General features: G+C 41.6%; 1 protein-coding gene and 2 long non-coding RNA genes across 5 annotated transcripts in view; 1 reads left to right on the top strand and 2 right to left on the bottom strand.

Annotated features, from left to right (window-relative positions):
• Nucleotides 1-4: 4 nt before the first annotated feature.
• LOC113946232 lies at nt 5-2,070 on the top strand. The gene is made up of 3 exons (XR_003527358.1): nt 5-871; nt 1,420-1,569; nt 1,969-2,070. It is a non-coding gene; the product is annotated as an uncharacterized LOC113946232 (long non-coding RNA).
• LOC113946233 lies at nt 1,213-1,973 on the bottom strand. The gene is made up of 2 exons (XR_003527359.1): nt 1,865-1,973; nt 1,213-1,426 (listed from the first exon to the last, which is right to left on the bottom strand). It is a non-coding gene; the product is annotated as an uncharacterized LOC113946233 (long non-coding RNA).
• A 7,127-nt stretch (nt 2,071-9,197) lies between the features above and the next one.
• The window catches only part of ZNF318 (zinc finger protein 318), a 29,064-nt gene continuing 23,386 nt past the window's right edge, over nt 9,198-14,875 (bottom strand). The window contains exons 10-11 of one of the 3 annotated variants that reach the window (XR_003527355.1): nt 9,564-14,591; nt 9,198-9,255 (exon numbers count right to left, since the gene is read on the bottom strand). Coding sequence is in view for 1 of the 3 variants with exons in the window: in XM_027641217.1 (XP_027497018.1) it covers nt 11,922-14,591 (2,670 nt within the window). In the remaining 2 variants the exon portion in view is untranslated. Of the gene's footprint in view, nt 9,256-9,289; nt 14,592-14,875 lie in introns of those variants that run through there. The other 2 variants (XR_003527356.1, XM_027641217.1) reach the window with 2 other exon arrangements.

Below are 14,875 nucleotides of genomic sequence, written 5' to 3'. Positions count from 1 at the left end.
ACGGGGCGGCGGAAGGGTCAAACCGCGCCACGCAGCGAGAGCGCGTCCCCGCGGGGTCCCGCCGGGACCACAAATCCCGGCATGCCTCGCGTGTGGCGAGGCTTGTCGCGGGGGGTGCCCCTGGGAGAATGACATTGATAAACCGAAATCGTTTCAGTTCAACTAATAATTTGGATCCGCGGGACTCGTTTCTCCTTGGGCGGCGCCTGTACCCCGCGCCCCGGCGGCGCAGTCTGCAGTGGTGCCCCGCTGTCCCGGTGGGGACGTGGTGTTCGGGGATGCCGAGGGCTCCGTGCTGGCAGTGAAGCCCATCGAGGCAACGCGCTGCCAGCGGTTTTTTAAAAATTATTTTAAATTCTGGGGCAGAGGAGGGGTGTAACAGCGTTCACTTCTTCCAGTCGCTCAGCTGCCAGCATCTTCAGCGGGAAGGCCGTGCACGTGGATACAGATCCATCATTACTGACAGAAAACTTAAGTTACAGGGTTACAGGGGACAATTCTGCCTGCTCTGCCCAGCTCTGTCAGGCAGCCCTGCCCCCCTGCCTGAGATGCAGCAGTCCCGCAGAAAGCACATCAGTACTGGAAAGGAGGCATGGATAAGAAAGCAGGGGTTTGTTCGGATGGCTGGGCCGTGCCAGGAAAAGCCAAAAGCAATCCCAGTCCCTCACCGGCAGTGAGCGGATACTGCAGGAGAGGAGTCCTGTACTTCATGAAATTGCCCTCGGCAGGCATAAAGAGGAAAAGCTGCGGTCAAAGTACGAAGCCTCTTGTAGCCTCAAGATACGTCGGAGGATAAAGAAACAGTACCTCGAAGGAGTAGAAATTCTTCACTAACAGACAGCTCAGTCACCAGTTCTGCTACTAAAGACTGGTCAATCTATACATTTATGGGAAAACTACCTCCCTAAGACTAAAATCTTAATGTGAAAGAAATAATATGGCTTTCCTCTGTGTATTTGCTTCTAGTTGTATAGTGGCTGGTAAAGGGTAGCCTTAGGCTACTTCAATTTTTTTAAAAACAAAAAGAAATTAAGGCTTCTGACAAGCTGTCTTATCACTGCTGTTAAGAATTAGCTGCTTTTCCTCTAGTCCATTCATTTGGAATTTATTCAAAGCATTACCAGGTTTTTGCCTGGGAGCCTTGCCTCGTGGGTAATCTAAGTTGGGGGTTTGGAGGATTAGATTGTTTCCTCACAAATTCAACACTGCTGCTGAAAGTTTGTGACTTTGTTGGTGGTGGTGATTTTGATTATTTGTTTGGTTTTTTAATATAATGGTTGAGTTCACCTTGCTTGCACAGCTGTAAGTGTACAAAGCAGCGCCGTATGTCCAGTCTGGCCCTGCTCCTCAGTTGCTGCTGCTTCTGGTCTTCATAACATTTAGCCCTTACTTCTGAACCTTCTTTTTTTCTTCCCACAGGCAAGGACTAGGAGCAAGCAGTACATGAAAAAATTCATTTTCTTATATGGACATTGTTTCTGTGTCCACTCCTGAATCTGCACATGTTGAGAAGCGAGGATTTTGTGCTAATTTCAAAGGAACATTTGCTGTCATCTACATTTACTGCAGGTAAATGCCATATTGACATGATGATTCAGATAAGCATAGGCAAGGGATAAGGGTTGTATTCATCTTGGCACTCAGCTGATGACATCTGCCTTCTGAAAGAAATAAATAGATTTCTCTTTCATTCAGTTGTGCCAACACTGCATGGTAGGGACAATTTGGAAGGCATCTTCTCCCATTTGCATCACTTAGTTCTGCAACTGCATCACTGTCCTTTCTGTGCTGCGGGAACCAGCAGTCTCTTGAAAACCATATGGATCTTGTGGCTGGGGAGAACAATTGGAGGTGTGATGCTAACCTGGAGCAGGCAGCTACAATTTTCTCCTAAGGACAGGGAAGAGAGCTTTGTTTTGTCATTCTGTGTCTCGTCAGTTGTGATTTTTTCTTTTCCTATCTATGTAGGGTTTTTCATCACCCAGATTTTGGAGGCATGAGAGGTGTGAATGGCAACTGTACAGCATCCTGGCCCTTCCAGAGGAAATCCATTTCAACATTGGACAGTTACTTTTTTGTTTGGCATACAAGTGCTACTTGAACAAACTAATAATGTCCTAAGCAGTTTGCTATTGTGCAATGACATCACAGAACTCTCTAGAATGGTTACTTCTGGGAGCAGCAGCCGCTCAGGCTGTTGGCTCACACCAGAGCTGTAACTGGGGTAGATTTCCATGTGCTACACAAAGCTCTGCAGACTTGTCAACCTGCAGAACTGAGCTCAGCTCTCCTCATATTTGTTCTCTCCCTCGTCTGAGTTTGCTACAGCTACTTCCCTCCTCACTCAAAGGGAGCTGTAGGTCTGGGAGTTGATGTGTTTCTCAGGCAGCTTCACAGCAGTGTCCTGGCTGGAGCCATACATGACTGCCTACACTGTACCAGCACTGAGAAAGCCATGTAACACTAATTTCCCCTATGGGAAGAAGCAAACCAGCCCAGGCTGCTGCTATCCTCTCCATTCAGGAGTGGACCACTGTAAACCCCTTCTGGCCCCCTTAGCCCTGGAGGGATGTGGATGTGTGTGGTGGATATTGGTCAGGTGCTCTCATGCTGTGAGACACAGGTTAAGGAAGTTGGCAGCCTGTGTGGCCTGGGGCTCCACAGCCCAGAAGTATTTATTCTGAGAGGTGTGAGGTTTTCTACTTGCTTGGATGCCAGCTGTCATTTAACAAAGACAATTGGTTTCCTGTGTATTTGCCTTTTGTGATTGACTGGTTTTGGTGTGTGGGATGATGTGAGCTCTGACTGAAGATAAAGGAGACTTCCTCCTGAGCAGATTCTCTCACATCTAATAACACATAAGGCTGCAGCCCCTCTGCACCAGAAGAACCTACTGCCAGTGTGGAGGAAGCTTGTTGAACTTGCCCAGGTCACTGAGTTTGAAGACATACACCCCCTGATGGTTTAAACCTCACTTCCATAGGAAACTTGGCCAGAGACAACAACCTTAAGGCAGGCTTTATTTCATTACAGCCAAATTATTTTCAGTGTTTACACCACCCCACCTCAGGTCTTGCCTCTTTGCTCTGTGGTTGTCAAAAATCCCCATGACAGAGGCATCTTGAAATTTGCACTTGTGGAAAAGCATGAAACACACTGGAGTGTTACAAGGTGCAGAGTGTGCATGTTAAAGTGGTGATAATCACCAAAATCAAATTTTTTATTGATTTCTCTGAGGATGCTGTAGCTTTTTCAGAGTGCTTGGATGCAGCAGAATCCAGTCACTGTGTTGCAGCTAAAAGACCACTGGCTGCCAGACATACAGCTGTATTTGCCAGGTGTGTAGGAACGTCAGTTCTGGGTCAGACCATGCTCTGAGTAGCCTGTTGGTAGTATAACTAAAAGCAGGTACCACAGGAAGATCAGGAGCAGGACAGTGGCATAGGACACTTCCCTTAATACTCTTCCAGCTTCTGACTACTTTCAGCTCCCAGACTCCTAAGTCCTTACTGCTGTGCTGTAAGGTTCTGCCCCAGTAGAGATGAGAGGGCACCAGGACCAGTTTAAAGGGTGGACTGTCTAAGGCCAGTTGTTGAAGAAATCCATAGTCTGTGTGTGCCTGTGTCTGTGGGTGCAAGCAGGTCTGAGTGCCAGCAGCCTGACCTGGTCGTGGGCCTTAAGGTCTTGCATGACCAGGTGTCTGCAGCTGGAGAGAACAAGGATCTGGGAACGGCTATAGGATAAATGAGCATCCCGTTACTGAGGGGACCTCTGTTGTTTGTCGTGATGTATGTTCCACAACAGACTTTCATTCCAGAGAGGGGAACATGATTATGGCATTGATCCTCTTTCCGTTTTTAGAAATGCTGTTTTCTGGTTTTATGTGTGTTCATCTGTGTGGCTGGCCATGTGCATACACCCAGACATGTTTGTGTGTGTGCCTACTGGGAGTAAACACTCAGCCTTGACACTGGCTGGACCCGGGGAGATGGAGATGCAGGCAGCTTCATAGCTGTCAGGCTACCAGGTTTAGCATCTCCTGCAGGCAGGAGGTAATTTTTGCTAAGGAACATGGTTAAAATGCAGCCTTTGTGTGGCAGTTAATTATTTCATCAGCTATACTGTCCCAAGTTCCTGAATGACTTATCAGCAGAAATGCATGCTTACTGTATTTTCTAAAGTAGCTGGATATCTGCTACTCTGATGTTTCGAATACAATTAAAGTACAGGTTGTCCCTTCTAGACACAATGTTTGAATCCATCCCTGGATTACACCTCTATCAGCCAAAGGATGTCAGTGCTATGGTAATTAGTTTACTAGTCAGCCTCTGCAGGAGCAAATTAAATAAGGAGAAAGGGAGATGATCTACAACACAACAACACGCTCAGAGCTGACAATTCAATACTTAAGATTATCCTGATGGGTACGACTTACCAGGCAGCACTGCTAGGAAACATGTTAGCATTGTGTGGAGAAAATAAGTATTTCTAAAGTGTTAGTCCCTCAGCAGCAGCAACAAACTAGTTTGTGTTTTTTCATCATGTATAAAGCAGGATGACCCATACTGTAAAGCAATCCCTCACACATTATTTTCTAGAATAATAAACAGCTATGATAAATCTCTGCACAAAAAAGCAGGCTGTCTGTTGTTTGTCTTTATTCTTTTACGTGTTTGGCAGCTGCTGTCAGGACATTTTTTGTTAGTGAAACACAGCACCGTCTCCCTTCAAGTGAAATACTTGCAGAAAGAAACAACAAGACATTTCTGTGAACACATAACAAAAAAGTTTGCATGAATAATTTAACACGGTAGCTGAGTTTAAAAATAGCTAGAAGATTCCAAATTAAGTATAGAGACAGGAGCTTTAAAAAGCCCTTTTCCCTACTTTAAGCAGCTCTTCCAAGTGATAAAGAAACTACATTACTGCAGGGCCATAAAAGCCAAAGGAATCAAGAACTCAGAATCCAGCGCCCTCTCTTGCCACTATTAATACCTCAAAGTAGCCTGTCCTTTTTTAATTCTCTTTAGAAAATAATTTTTAAACAAACAGCACTCAGGAATCAGTGTTATTTCATAAAAGTTTAATGTTTGTTTTTAAAATAACACTGTTTAATCAAGATAAAGGAGTCCACACATACAGAGTCTTCTTGGATGCTGGCAAAAAAGCTTAAATTACAGACATACCCGTGAACAGCAGGTTTAACCAGTAAGAATATAGAAAAAGCCTCACTGATTAATCACATTAATAATAATGAAAAGAATGTGCCCTCATACCAAAGGGGAGAAGATACCATTCCAGTCATGCAAATCTGCACTCACCTTCTCAGAACAGGTTTACTGAAGTCCAGCAATTTCAGATAACATTTTCTTAGTTCCTGTGGAAAGTAATCAAAAGCCAGCAAAGACAATGGGCTTTTTACAGCAAACTCTATGTTCATCCTAAAATTCAGTTTGCTGAGCATTTGTCAGGTTCAACTGTTACATTCCCAAATCTGAGGCCCTTTTAATCTTTTAATTACTTCCCTCCCCTCTGCATCAAAAGCTTTCTGGAAGAAATTTGGCAAGCTGTAAGAGACCAAAATGTTAATGGCCATTTGCAAAAGCAGCTGCTTTGCTGGCTCTCTGCAAGGTAACAGCCCAGGTGCAGAGGGGGTGCACACCCACAATCAGAGGCTACAAGCCAGATAAGGGAGAAGGCTGATGAGAAGCAGACCCTGTGGAGGTGGGATAGATGGGGAGGTATCAGGACATTTACATTCACATGTAGGCTTGAAGGTATTCATCCCTCCTCCCATGAGCCATAACTAGCTGACGTGAGAGGCAGCTGTCATGTCTTAGAAGGTGTCATAAACCATCAAAGACCCCTGAAGCACCCCCAGACTCATTTCTGAGGCCTTCCACCTATCCTTTCTTTTCCTTATACAATTTAAGTGTTATTTTTACACTTCTATATTGCTATATTTCTACAGATAATAACAAAAACAGTTACATACTTCCTTTCCATTGCAACCAAAATGTCCTGAAATAAACCTGCCATATATATATATATATATATTTATAAACACCAGTCGTTTTGCTCTAACCCACCCCAAGGGATCTATTATTAACAGGAACCTCAGCTACTCTGCCTTCAGGGGCGGGTTGTAACATAAGCTTAATACAAAATGAAAACAGCTGTTATTGAACATACTGTGAATGTAGGTAGTTCACAGGGAGAAAGGATTTGTAAGAAGTAGAATAACTAAAGGCAATGTATTTGATGCTTTGGTCTACGATGCTAACCATACAAAGCAGAGGGTTTCATCTTAAAAATTTGAACTAAAACTTTCAACTTGTAAGCCTTTCTTGCATTCTGAAGCACAAATGCAACTCTTGGAGAAATAATTACGGGTCATTTAGTATCCTGGATGATCTTTCTTCTGTAGACATTGTAGACAGCTTGAAGCAGGTTGTCCATGCCTGTATCTTATTTCAAATGCCAGACAGATCCAATGTGAATGATGAAATACTACAGCAAATGCAGATATGGGATTTTTTTTTCACCCGGCCAAACTGAATCCATAGCGTGACTTCATTGCACTGAATACATAAAATACATGTGTGAATTACTTTTGTAATCCTATCTTGGACAGTATGTCTAAAGACACAACAGAGATATACTAATTTTGAACCTCTCTCATACACTTGGTAAAAAAAATATGTGTGAAACTAACTGGCAAAGGACATGAAGTTTGAACAATACCTGGGAAAGCACCATCTTAAATGGGTTTAATTGCATTAAGCCTTCAGTTCTTAGGAGAAAATGGAGTGACTGATATTCCTTTGCTAATTGACTTTGTTCTTTCTTTTTCCCACTAATCAAGCATGTCTAAATACCCATCTTGCAGTTGCCTTGTTATGAGTCCTTCTCTCATCTATTATTTGGCATTTACATTTAATTTCGTTTTTTCATCTCTTGACAGGACATGAATACACTGTAACATGAGTACTGATATGAGTACCATACCTACCATTTCTTTACCAGATAGCTGTTACAGGGCTTTTCATATTTTTCACAGCTACCATGGCTCCTAAAGACTTACTGTTTCTATATTCATCTAAAGTTTGTATGCAAATTAAACAGGCTGGTATACCCAGTGATTTGTAGCATTAGGTTCTGGCTAAAACTCTCCCACAAAAGCAGTTTCTTGGAGAAAAATTCTTTTTGATTAAGAACTGAGAACGTTACCTCTTGTGTGTGCTTTACTGTCTGTAAAATGAAGATTCTTCAGTCAGGCTGCTGGAAAAGGGAATGCTGTTTCCCTCGAAGCAGCTCTGAACTCAGGTTTTATTTCCTGCAGGTATTCAACTGTTCTCCACCACCTGCCTGAACAATTCTAATGGATCTGCTCTCTGCATCCCCAGTTGATGGACAACTTCATGGGAATTGTAACAGCAGCTTGACTCATTTTACCAGAGCCTAGAACTGCTAACATATGGTAATCAGCCTTCTCATTGCAAGCAAGACAGCCCAAGAAGAGGTAAAGGTGGGATCGGAAAACAAACCCCAGAAACTAATTCTAAATATGGAGCCTCAGATTTCTGCTCCAGGGCAGAATATAACAGTCCACAGCTACATTGTTTTGCTCAAGTTAGTTACAACCATGAATACCTCCCTATCGGCTGAAAACAGGTGGTAGAAAGGATAGGCCAGCAACCATAATCTGCGTATCTCTCTTCTTCATGCTAGATGGAGGCAGAGGAGTCTAGTAAAATAGATTTTATGGCTGCTTTATACTCCCACAGTGGTGGCACATAGGCGGTGTGCACTTAACCGTGCAGCAGGCAGAAGGGGACTGAATTCTGTCTCAGAGAGTGATTTTGATCCCATTACGTTTCTGTAATGTTCTGAGAGTAATAAAATAACACATCAAGCACCCCATAAAAACCTGTCTCATGTGATTTCTTCTGCCCTTTGCACTAAAGAAATACAGTTTTGTCATGCTTTGGGTTGCACTAGTTTGGTAGATGTTAGTGTTTGGGTTTTCTTTAACAAGACTTCTGTTATCATTACTTACTTTCAGTAGCTATTTCTGAAAACTGTTTGGGGTTTACCAGGATAAAAAAATAATTGGCCTTTGCCACCTTTTCCTACTGTTTCCATGAGCAAAATTAAAGTTCTCTGTGAAGCTTCTCTTAGACAAGAACTGGGTGTTTATTTCCTTGGCAAGAATAAAGAAATTGTAGAATCATTAAAGTTGGAAAAGACCTCCAAGATCATTGAGTCCAACCGTTAATGCAGCACTGCTGTGTTCACCACTATACCACGTCCCCAAGTACCACATCACATGTCTTTTGAACACTTCCAGGGATGGCGATCCTGGGATAACTCTGCCAAATGGCAGAGACCTCCTATCTTCATCTACTACTTGTACTTTTTACCACTATGACAAAAATACATTCAGAAAAAAAACTACTAAGAGAATGATGGTTTATGCATTTCTTCCCTGCTCACATGCCATTTAAAATTCGAAAACAAACAAATAATCCCCCCCCAAACCCTTTCTGTTGCTTAGTTAAACCTCAGTCAAGGACACGATTCCAGCAAGCTAGAAGCAAGACTCACCTGCCCAAGAGACTACCCCAGACAAAAAACTGACTGTATTTATCTAAAACATTACTTTTGTAAATATATGAAGGCTCCTTCTCCTTTCCAAATGCCTGTTCAAAGAAAGTGGAAGTAGTATTAAAAACCCACCTGGACTTACAACAGTTTGACAGGATGCCAGCAGCTTTTCTATGGCTCTTCTTCCACTGCTTCTTCATCAAACTTGGTTTTGGAACAAACTTTATCCAGGAGAAAGGCATTTGTGCCAGCCTCCATCATGGCAAACTAAAGGCTGAAGCATCAAATGAAGGCTTAGAGTTGTCTTTTGAAATTACTAGGTATTTGTGTATGGTTCAAAGTAGTGTAAAGATAGAAACATTCAAATTATGATTGTTTCCTCCCTATCAGCAGCTTTCAAAAAAACCAGGAGAACGGTAATTTCTTATGCTTTATGCAGTTTTTTGAGAACTGGGTCAGGAAGGAGAGGTAATGCTGTATTGCACCATTCAAACACACAAGTAAAACCCCATTAACTCACCCCTCCTCCTGAGGATCTGGAAGAGTCCAAGGCCAGCCTAGAAATTAGGCTTCCCAGTCAGTGCACTACGCTACAGCTCTGCCAGCACAGGGGACCAGTACAGTGGATAAATCATTTACTGCATGCCTCTGGAAACCACAGGAAAAAAAAAAAAAGAAGAAAAAAAAAAGGAAAGAAAAAAGAAAAAATACATAAATAAAAATATATGCCATTTCATGAAGTAACAGTGTTAATGCCTCTGTCTGCCAGTCTGCCTAGGTGTCCTCACCTACACCACCTTTTCCTGTCCATTAGTGGTTCAAGGAGTACCTTTTACTTCTTCCTCAAAAAAGACCAAATTAACCTTCCTTCCAGGAATAAAGAGCCCGATTTTCATTCAAGGATAGAACAATTATTTGAATAAAGGGCACGAAAGGAAGTACTATTTAATTTATACCATAGGAAGGTTCAGATCCTGGAAAGCTTTAGACAAATACGAGGTAACAATTCCCAATTTCTCCTTTGCAAAGCTCTTGCTTGCCCTTGCTGCTAGCTCCTCTCAATTCATGGCCAGCCAGGTTCAGCACTGACCACCACCACTACTTGTAGAATCAACTGTAGGAGAGAACAGAACAAGGATAATAGATTTATATTGTCCTTTCCCCCAAAATAAAGTTAATTAAAAGTACGTCCCACACAGATAACACAGCACTGAGTAAGGTTGTCTAAAAGACATGATTGTCCAAATTACTTGTTTGCCATTGCATGCACTGAGACCTTCATGAAAACCAACCTGCAAAAGGAAACTAACCAGAAAGCATTTGTGTGTTCCATAACAGCACCAGTAAAATGAAGAACTGTAGAAAAATTCAGCCTTCCCTTTAATATCTCCTTTCCCTGCACTGATATCCCTCAATACCAAGGCAAGTAAGAAAATCAGTTCCCCTCTTCCTCTGTGAATTTACAAGGGACCAGGCACTTCATTGAAGAGAATGAAAAGAAAATAGGAGGGGAAAATTTAGCTGTCAAATGTAAACAAATAAACTCAGGTATATAATAAAAAAATACAGAAGAAACCCAAGAAATAACTACAAAGGACTTTTTTATAAACCAGGATTTAAGCAATCTCTCACTTAACAATTCCATTTTAAAGCTACTGAAGTATGTCAAACCTTGCTCTTTGTTGACAGCAAATAGTTATCTGATGAAAGTAGTGCAACGATACTAAAAAAGATTTCTTATATCAATGCAGTAACTGCTTAACATCATAAAACCAGACTTTCTCAAAACTCTCTTCCCTTAATTACTTTTTTACTGTTGACTTGACCATTTATAATAGATTTCCAAATTCTGCTTAGACAGTTCTTACATTTCTAGTATGAAAACCACTATAACAAATCTGAAAAATGGTTCATACCTTCTTCACACATAGTCATGGAAACCGAAGAAAAAAGGTGATTTTGCCCCCTCAGGCGGTCCACATGCAGGTACTAATTACAAACCTGTGAGCTCTGCTGGGGTCCTCGCCTGACACCCCACCTCAAGCTTTGCATAGTGTTTAGGACTTCAAACAAACTTCTACTGATGATGTTGAAAGTAGTTCTTCCATTGACTTTAGCTGGGAACAAATTGGTTTTTTACTGAGCAGGCTAATTGTGGAGTATCTTCACCCTCTACAATTTCTCAATTTTATCAACTACTACAGGAGTCAGAAACAAATTGAAATAAAACACTTTCCTTGAGTTAAGGAAAAAAAAGAAAAACAAGAAGAAAGCCTTGTTGACCTCCATATGTTTATTTTTTAAACAATTTACAAATAAAAATGTTGTATTTATCCAAGCAAACACATTTAATACTTTAGTCTTTAACAAGCTATACAAATGAGAACCATCACACTAGAGCTTTTGATAGCTCAAGGACCATTCAGGGTAGGCATGCATGTGTCTGTATCACATGAAGCGAGTCCAATTCCTGATACCAGGGTTCTGATCTTCTACTTCTTCAGAGCTGGTCAGCTGCTAAATGATTTAACACAAATAGTTACTGGATCACAATAGAACGAAAGAAAGCCTATTTCAAATCATTTAAGTGACCTCAATTTGTCTGGTCCAGGTGTCAGGCCACAAAGCCTTACCGATTAGTCTTCTTCTCCAAAAGCCAGTCGAACAGATTTTCTCCCCTTGCTTAGTGAAGTGGCATCCACACATGTGCTTATACAATACAGTGAAACAGCTTAAGTACAGATGTAATACAACAGTAATTACAATTCACAGAGACAAATAAACAAACAACAAAATCAACTCTAATCACATTCTTGCATTTTAAACAACAAAGTAAACAAACCCAGACACTGCAGTTCAAAGAAATTTTCAGTTTTAGCTCTTCTGCAAGTCTCCATTTCCTCAAGTTCTAAATTGCTGTTCTTGAGCTTGTCCCAGCAGCTGGGCTACTCATGATGCTACTGACACAAACAGGGTGAGCTGGAAATCATCCAGGAACGGTCAAAGAATAAAAGCTCCCAAAATAAAGAACAAAGACGCACGCATTATAAACGAGATTCCATTTTAATAGCAGAGTGTAGAAAAGAAACTGGCAAAAAAATTCACATGAAAAAACATTTTACATAATTAGTTATGTACAGAATAAAATATGTTCTGCCCTCTGATGACCTAAATTTCACTTTAGCCAAGTCCTACCACAGAATGCAAAATACACCCCAAAACTCTCAAGTGGAACAAAAAAAAAAAAACAAACAAAAAACATATACATAATCCCAGCTCTGGCTCCTCAAATATTGGGACTGGCTGGGTTTACTTCAACCCACTGGGCTTTCTGCTACACTTTCAGAAATTCCTGAATGTGTTGTAGCTTCCAAACTACAGTCAGCAGCTTCTGATTGCTCAGTCTTCTTGCTATGGATAGTGCATCCTCCCTTGTCTCCTGAGCCACCAACCTTTCCATGTGTTTCTTTGAGCCCAGGAATGAAAGTTTCCATGCACCCAGAAGACTGACTTTCTGTGCTGCCTCCGTCACAACTCAGTGACAGCATTTCAACAGTGCCAGCTTTGCTCTCCTCCACTTGCAGAGGTATCTCAGATGTGGCAGAAATGCCCTGCATTTCTAGAACTGGCATGACCATCTCTGTAGTGTCACTATTTGAGGTCTGTGATCCAGGCTGCAGTAGAGCTTTTTGAGAAATCTGTGTGCAAAATTTATCTTCCCGACTGTCAGAAGTCAATGTAGCAAAATCAGTAATCTCTGTTTCATTCACTGTTTTTTCAATGCCCAGCTTTTTATGTCTACTGGACTCCAGCCTAACAGATGCAATAGTTTCTAGTTCTGTGACTTCCTCTGTATTCTCATTTAAAAGTCCTGCTGTATGGATGCTGAAGCATTCCTGTTTTACCTTATTGTCTCCCAAACTGAAATCAGTGCTTTTGAACTCAAGTTCTGCTTTCTGTGAGGGAGTTTTAATGTGTTTCACATCTCCTGATGATCTCTTGATAAAAAAATTATCTGATCTTGCATCAGATCCAGTGTGTTCTGATGACTTTTTTTCATTTTCAGCTACTAATTCTAGATTGGATCTGAGGTGAACAATATTTGAGCAGGTATTGACTAAGCATTCAACTTCCTGCCTCCGGTTTTGAAATTCTGAAGCACTAACTTCATTAAAACCAGATTTTATCTCTACATTTGGAGTATCTGATAGATCCCCACCACTTTTAGAACAAGACTGGGTTGTGATGGCCTGTTCTTTTCCATTACTAGTTCTGGAAGTGTCCCAGAGCAAGTTTGGACTATCAGATTCTGAGCAAGTTCTACAGTTATCATTTAACTTTTCTTCTACCAAATGAGAATTCCCCAAATTTTGAATTTCATTCTGTATTTCAGGCAAAACAGTCTTTGGCTGTAAGCTATGCTTAGGCTTTACTGCTTTTACCTCCCAGTCCTTCATCTTTGCATCTTTCTCCAAGGTACTAGGAACATTTATGTTTGTAACTGCAGTTTTATTTCCATCCTCCTGTCCAACTTTCTCTTGGACCTCAGTTTTCTGTACATCACAGAATTCCTGACTCCCTGCCTGCTTTCCACCTCCTGTATCAACAAGTCCAATTTCTACAGGCATCTGGATACCAGAAACAGTTTTTATTTCTGGCAATTCTGTGACAGATATTTCTGAGAGGTGAGCCTGAAGTGGTTTCTTGTTCATTTCAGCCTGATTCTCACCAGGAACCAAACTCCCTGTTACTTGATTATTACACTGCGAAAAATCCACATTCTGAGAATCCTCTTTCAAGGAGGATGAGCTACTGTTTGTTCTAGGGTTTGCAGATAAGTCTGCGGGTTTTGTTAGGTTAGAGTTTTCTCCATTTGGAAGTGCAGAACTTGCAAGCTTACTGTCAGCTGAACCCTTTCCACCGCTACTGTAGAAAATATCATAGAGATCTTTAGCATTGGCTGTGGCCAAGCAAGAATTTCGTTTTTCTATCTTTTTTGCCTGCTCACTGAAAGCAGTTGAAGGTGGTGGTGGTCTCACAGGCATTGCCAGCATTGTCTGTTCACTTTCAGACACACCTGGAGCTACTTCATCTGCAGGGATGAGAACTGCCTGCTGGACTGCTGGTGGAGGAGGATGTGGAGGTAGTCTATCTGAAGTCTGAGAAGATTCAGTTTTTTCTGCTGCTTTCAAATCCTCCTCTGTCCCTTTTAAAATTACTTCTTCTCCTCCAAAAGCTTTTGAGATGATATCCGGAGGCAGTAGAAGATCAGCATTCGTTTCTTTTACCACTGGCAGTGGTTTGGTGGTAGCTCCAGAGGATTTTATGGATAAAAAGGTGTTCAGAGGTGCTGGTTTACTAACTGTTGCAGTATTAGACTTCCTGAAAATCATGGTGGGGACTGGTAGATTGGGTAAAACTTTTGCTGATGTTGGTGTGGAAACAACTGGTATCCATGGGCTAGTGTGTGGAATAACAGTTTTCCCAGACAGCTTGATTTCAATGGGCTTGATGTGGGATTTCACAGACTGACACTTGTTCTCCTCTTTGTTTCCTTCTGTATTCTCCTCCTTTGGAATAGCTGCTCCTGGGGTTTTATCCTCTCTCTCAGTCTTTTTCCAGCTGAATTTCCCAAAGGAAGTTTGGCTTGGTGATTCCTTTCTATATTCCTCTTTCTTTTCTTCTTTTTTCTCCTCTGTCTTCTCTTCCTTCTTTAGCTTAACCATGATACCCATTTTTCGCCCAGAAGAATCTATTTTGCCTTGAGTTTCATTACTCCCTTCTCCAGACTCTGGGTTGCTCTTTACTTCCTCTTTCTTTACTATTTTTGGGTTTTTCTCATCCTTCTCTTCTTTCTGTTTCTCAACTAGTTTCCTCTTCAGCTCATTTTGCCGTCTGCGCTCTGTTTCCAGAACTACAGCCAATCCAGCTTGACGGTCTAGATTTCTCCTCTCTTCATAGAGTGGGTTTTCATCTATGTATTTCTGTGGGGATAAACAGCACAATTTTAGCCACTGTTTCCATGAAAAATAAATAAATAAATTCAGCTCTGACAGTTTTGACCTGTTCAGTGAGTGCTAAGACACAAGAGACTTCTTCCAATCAAGAAACTGAGGTGCTACAAACTCCACATTCTGTGCTTGCAGCAGAGCTGTCACTCTACCGAAGACACCATTTCAGCCTCAGGCAGATAAAAGATTAGCCTCTATGCAGTGATGTAGTGAGAAGCTCTGTTTATTTAGTTTAGTAGAATGTAGTGAAGATAACC

This window comes from Corapipo altera, unplaced genomic scaffold (assembly GCF_003945725.1).
Source record: "Corapipo altera isolate COAL_440 unplaced genomic scaffold, ASM394572v1 48b, whole genome shotgun sequence".
Classification (NCBI taxonomy): domain Eukaryota; kingdom Metazoa; phylum Chordata; class Aves; order Passeriformes; family Pipridae; genus Corapipo; species Corapipo altera.
The sequence above is the reverse complement of the archived record's forward strand: the minus strand, read 5'-3'. Positions and strand labels throughout refer to the sequence as shown.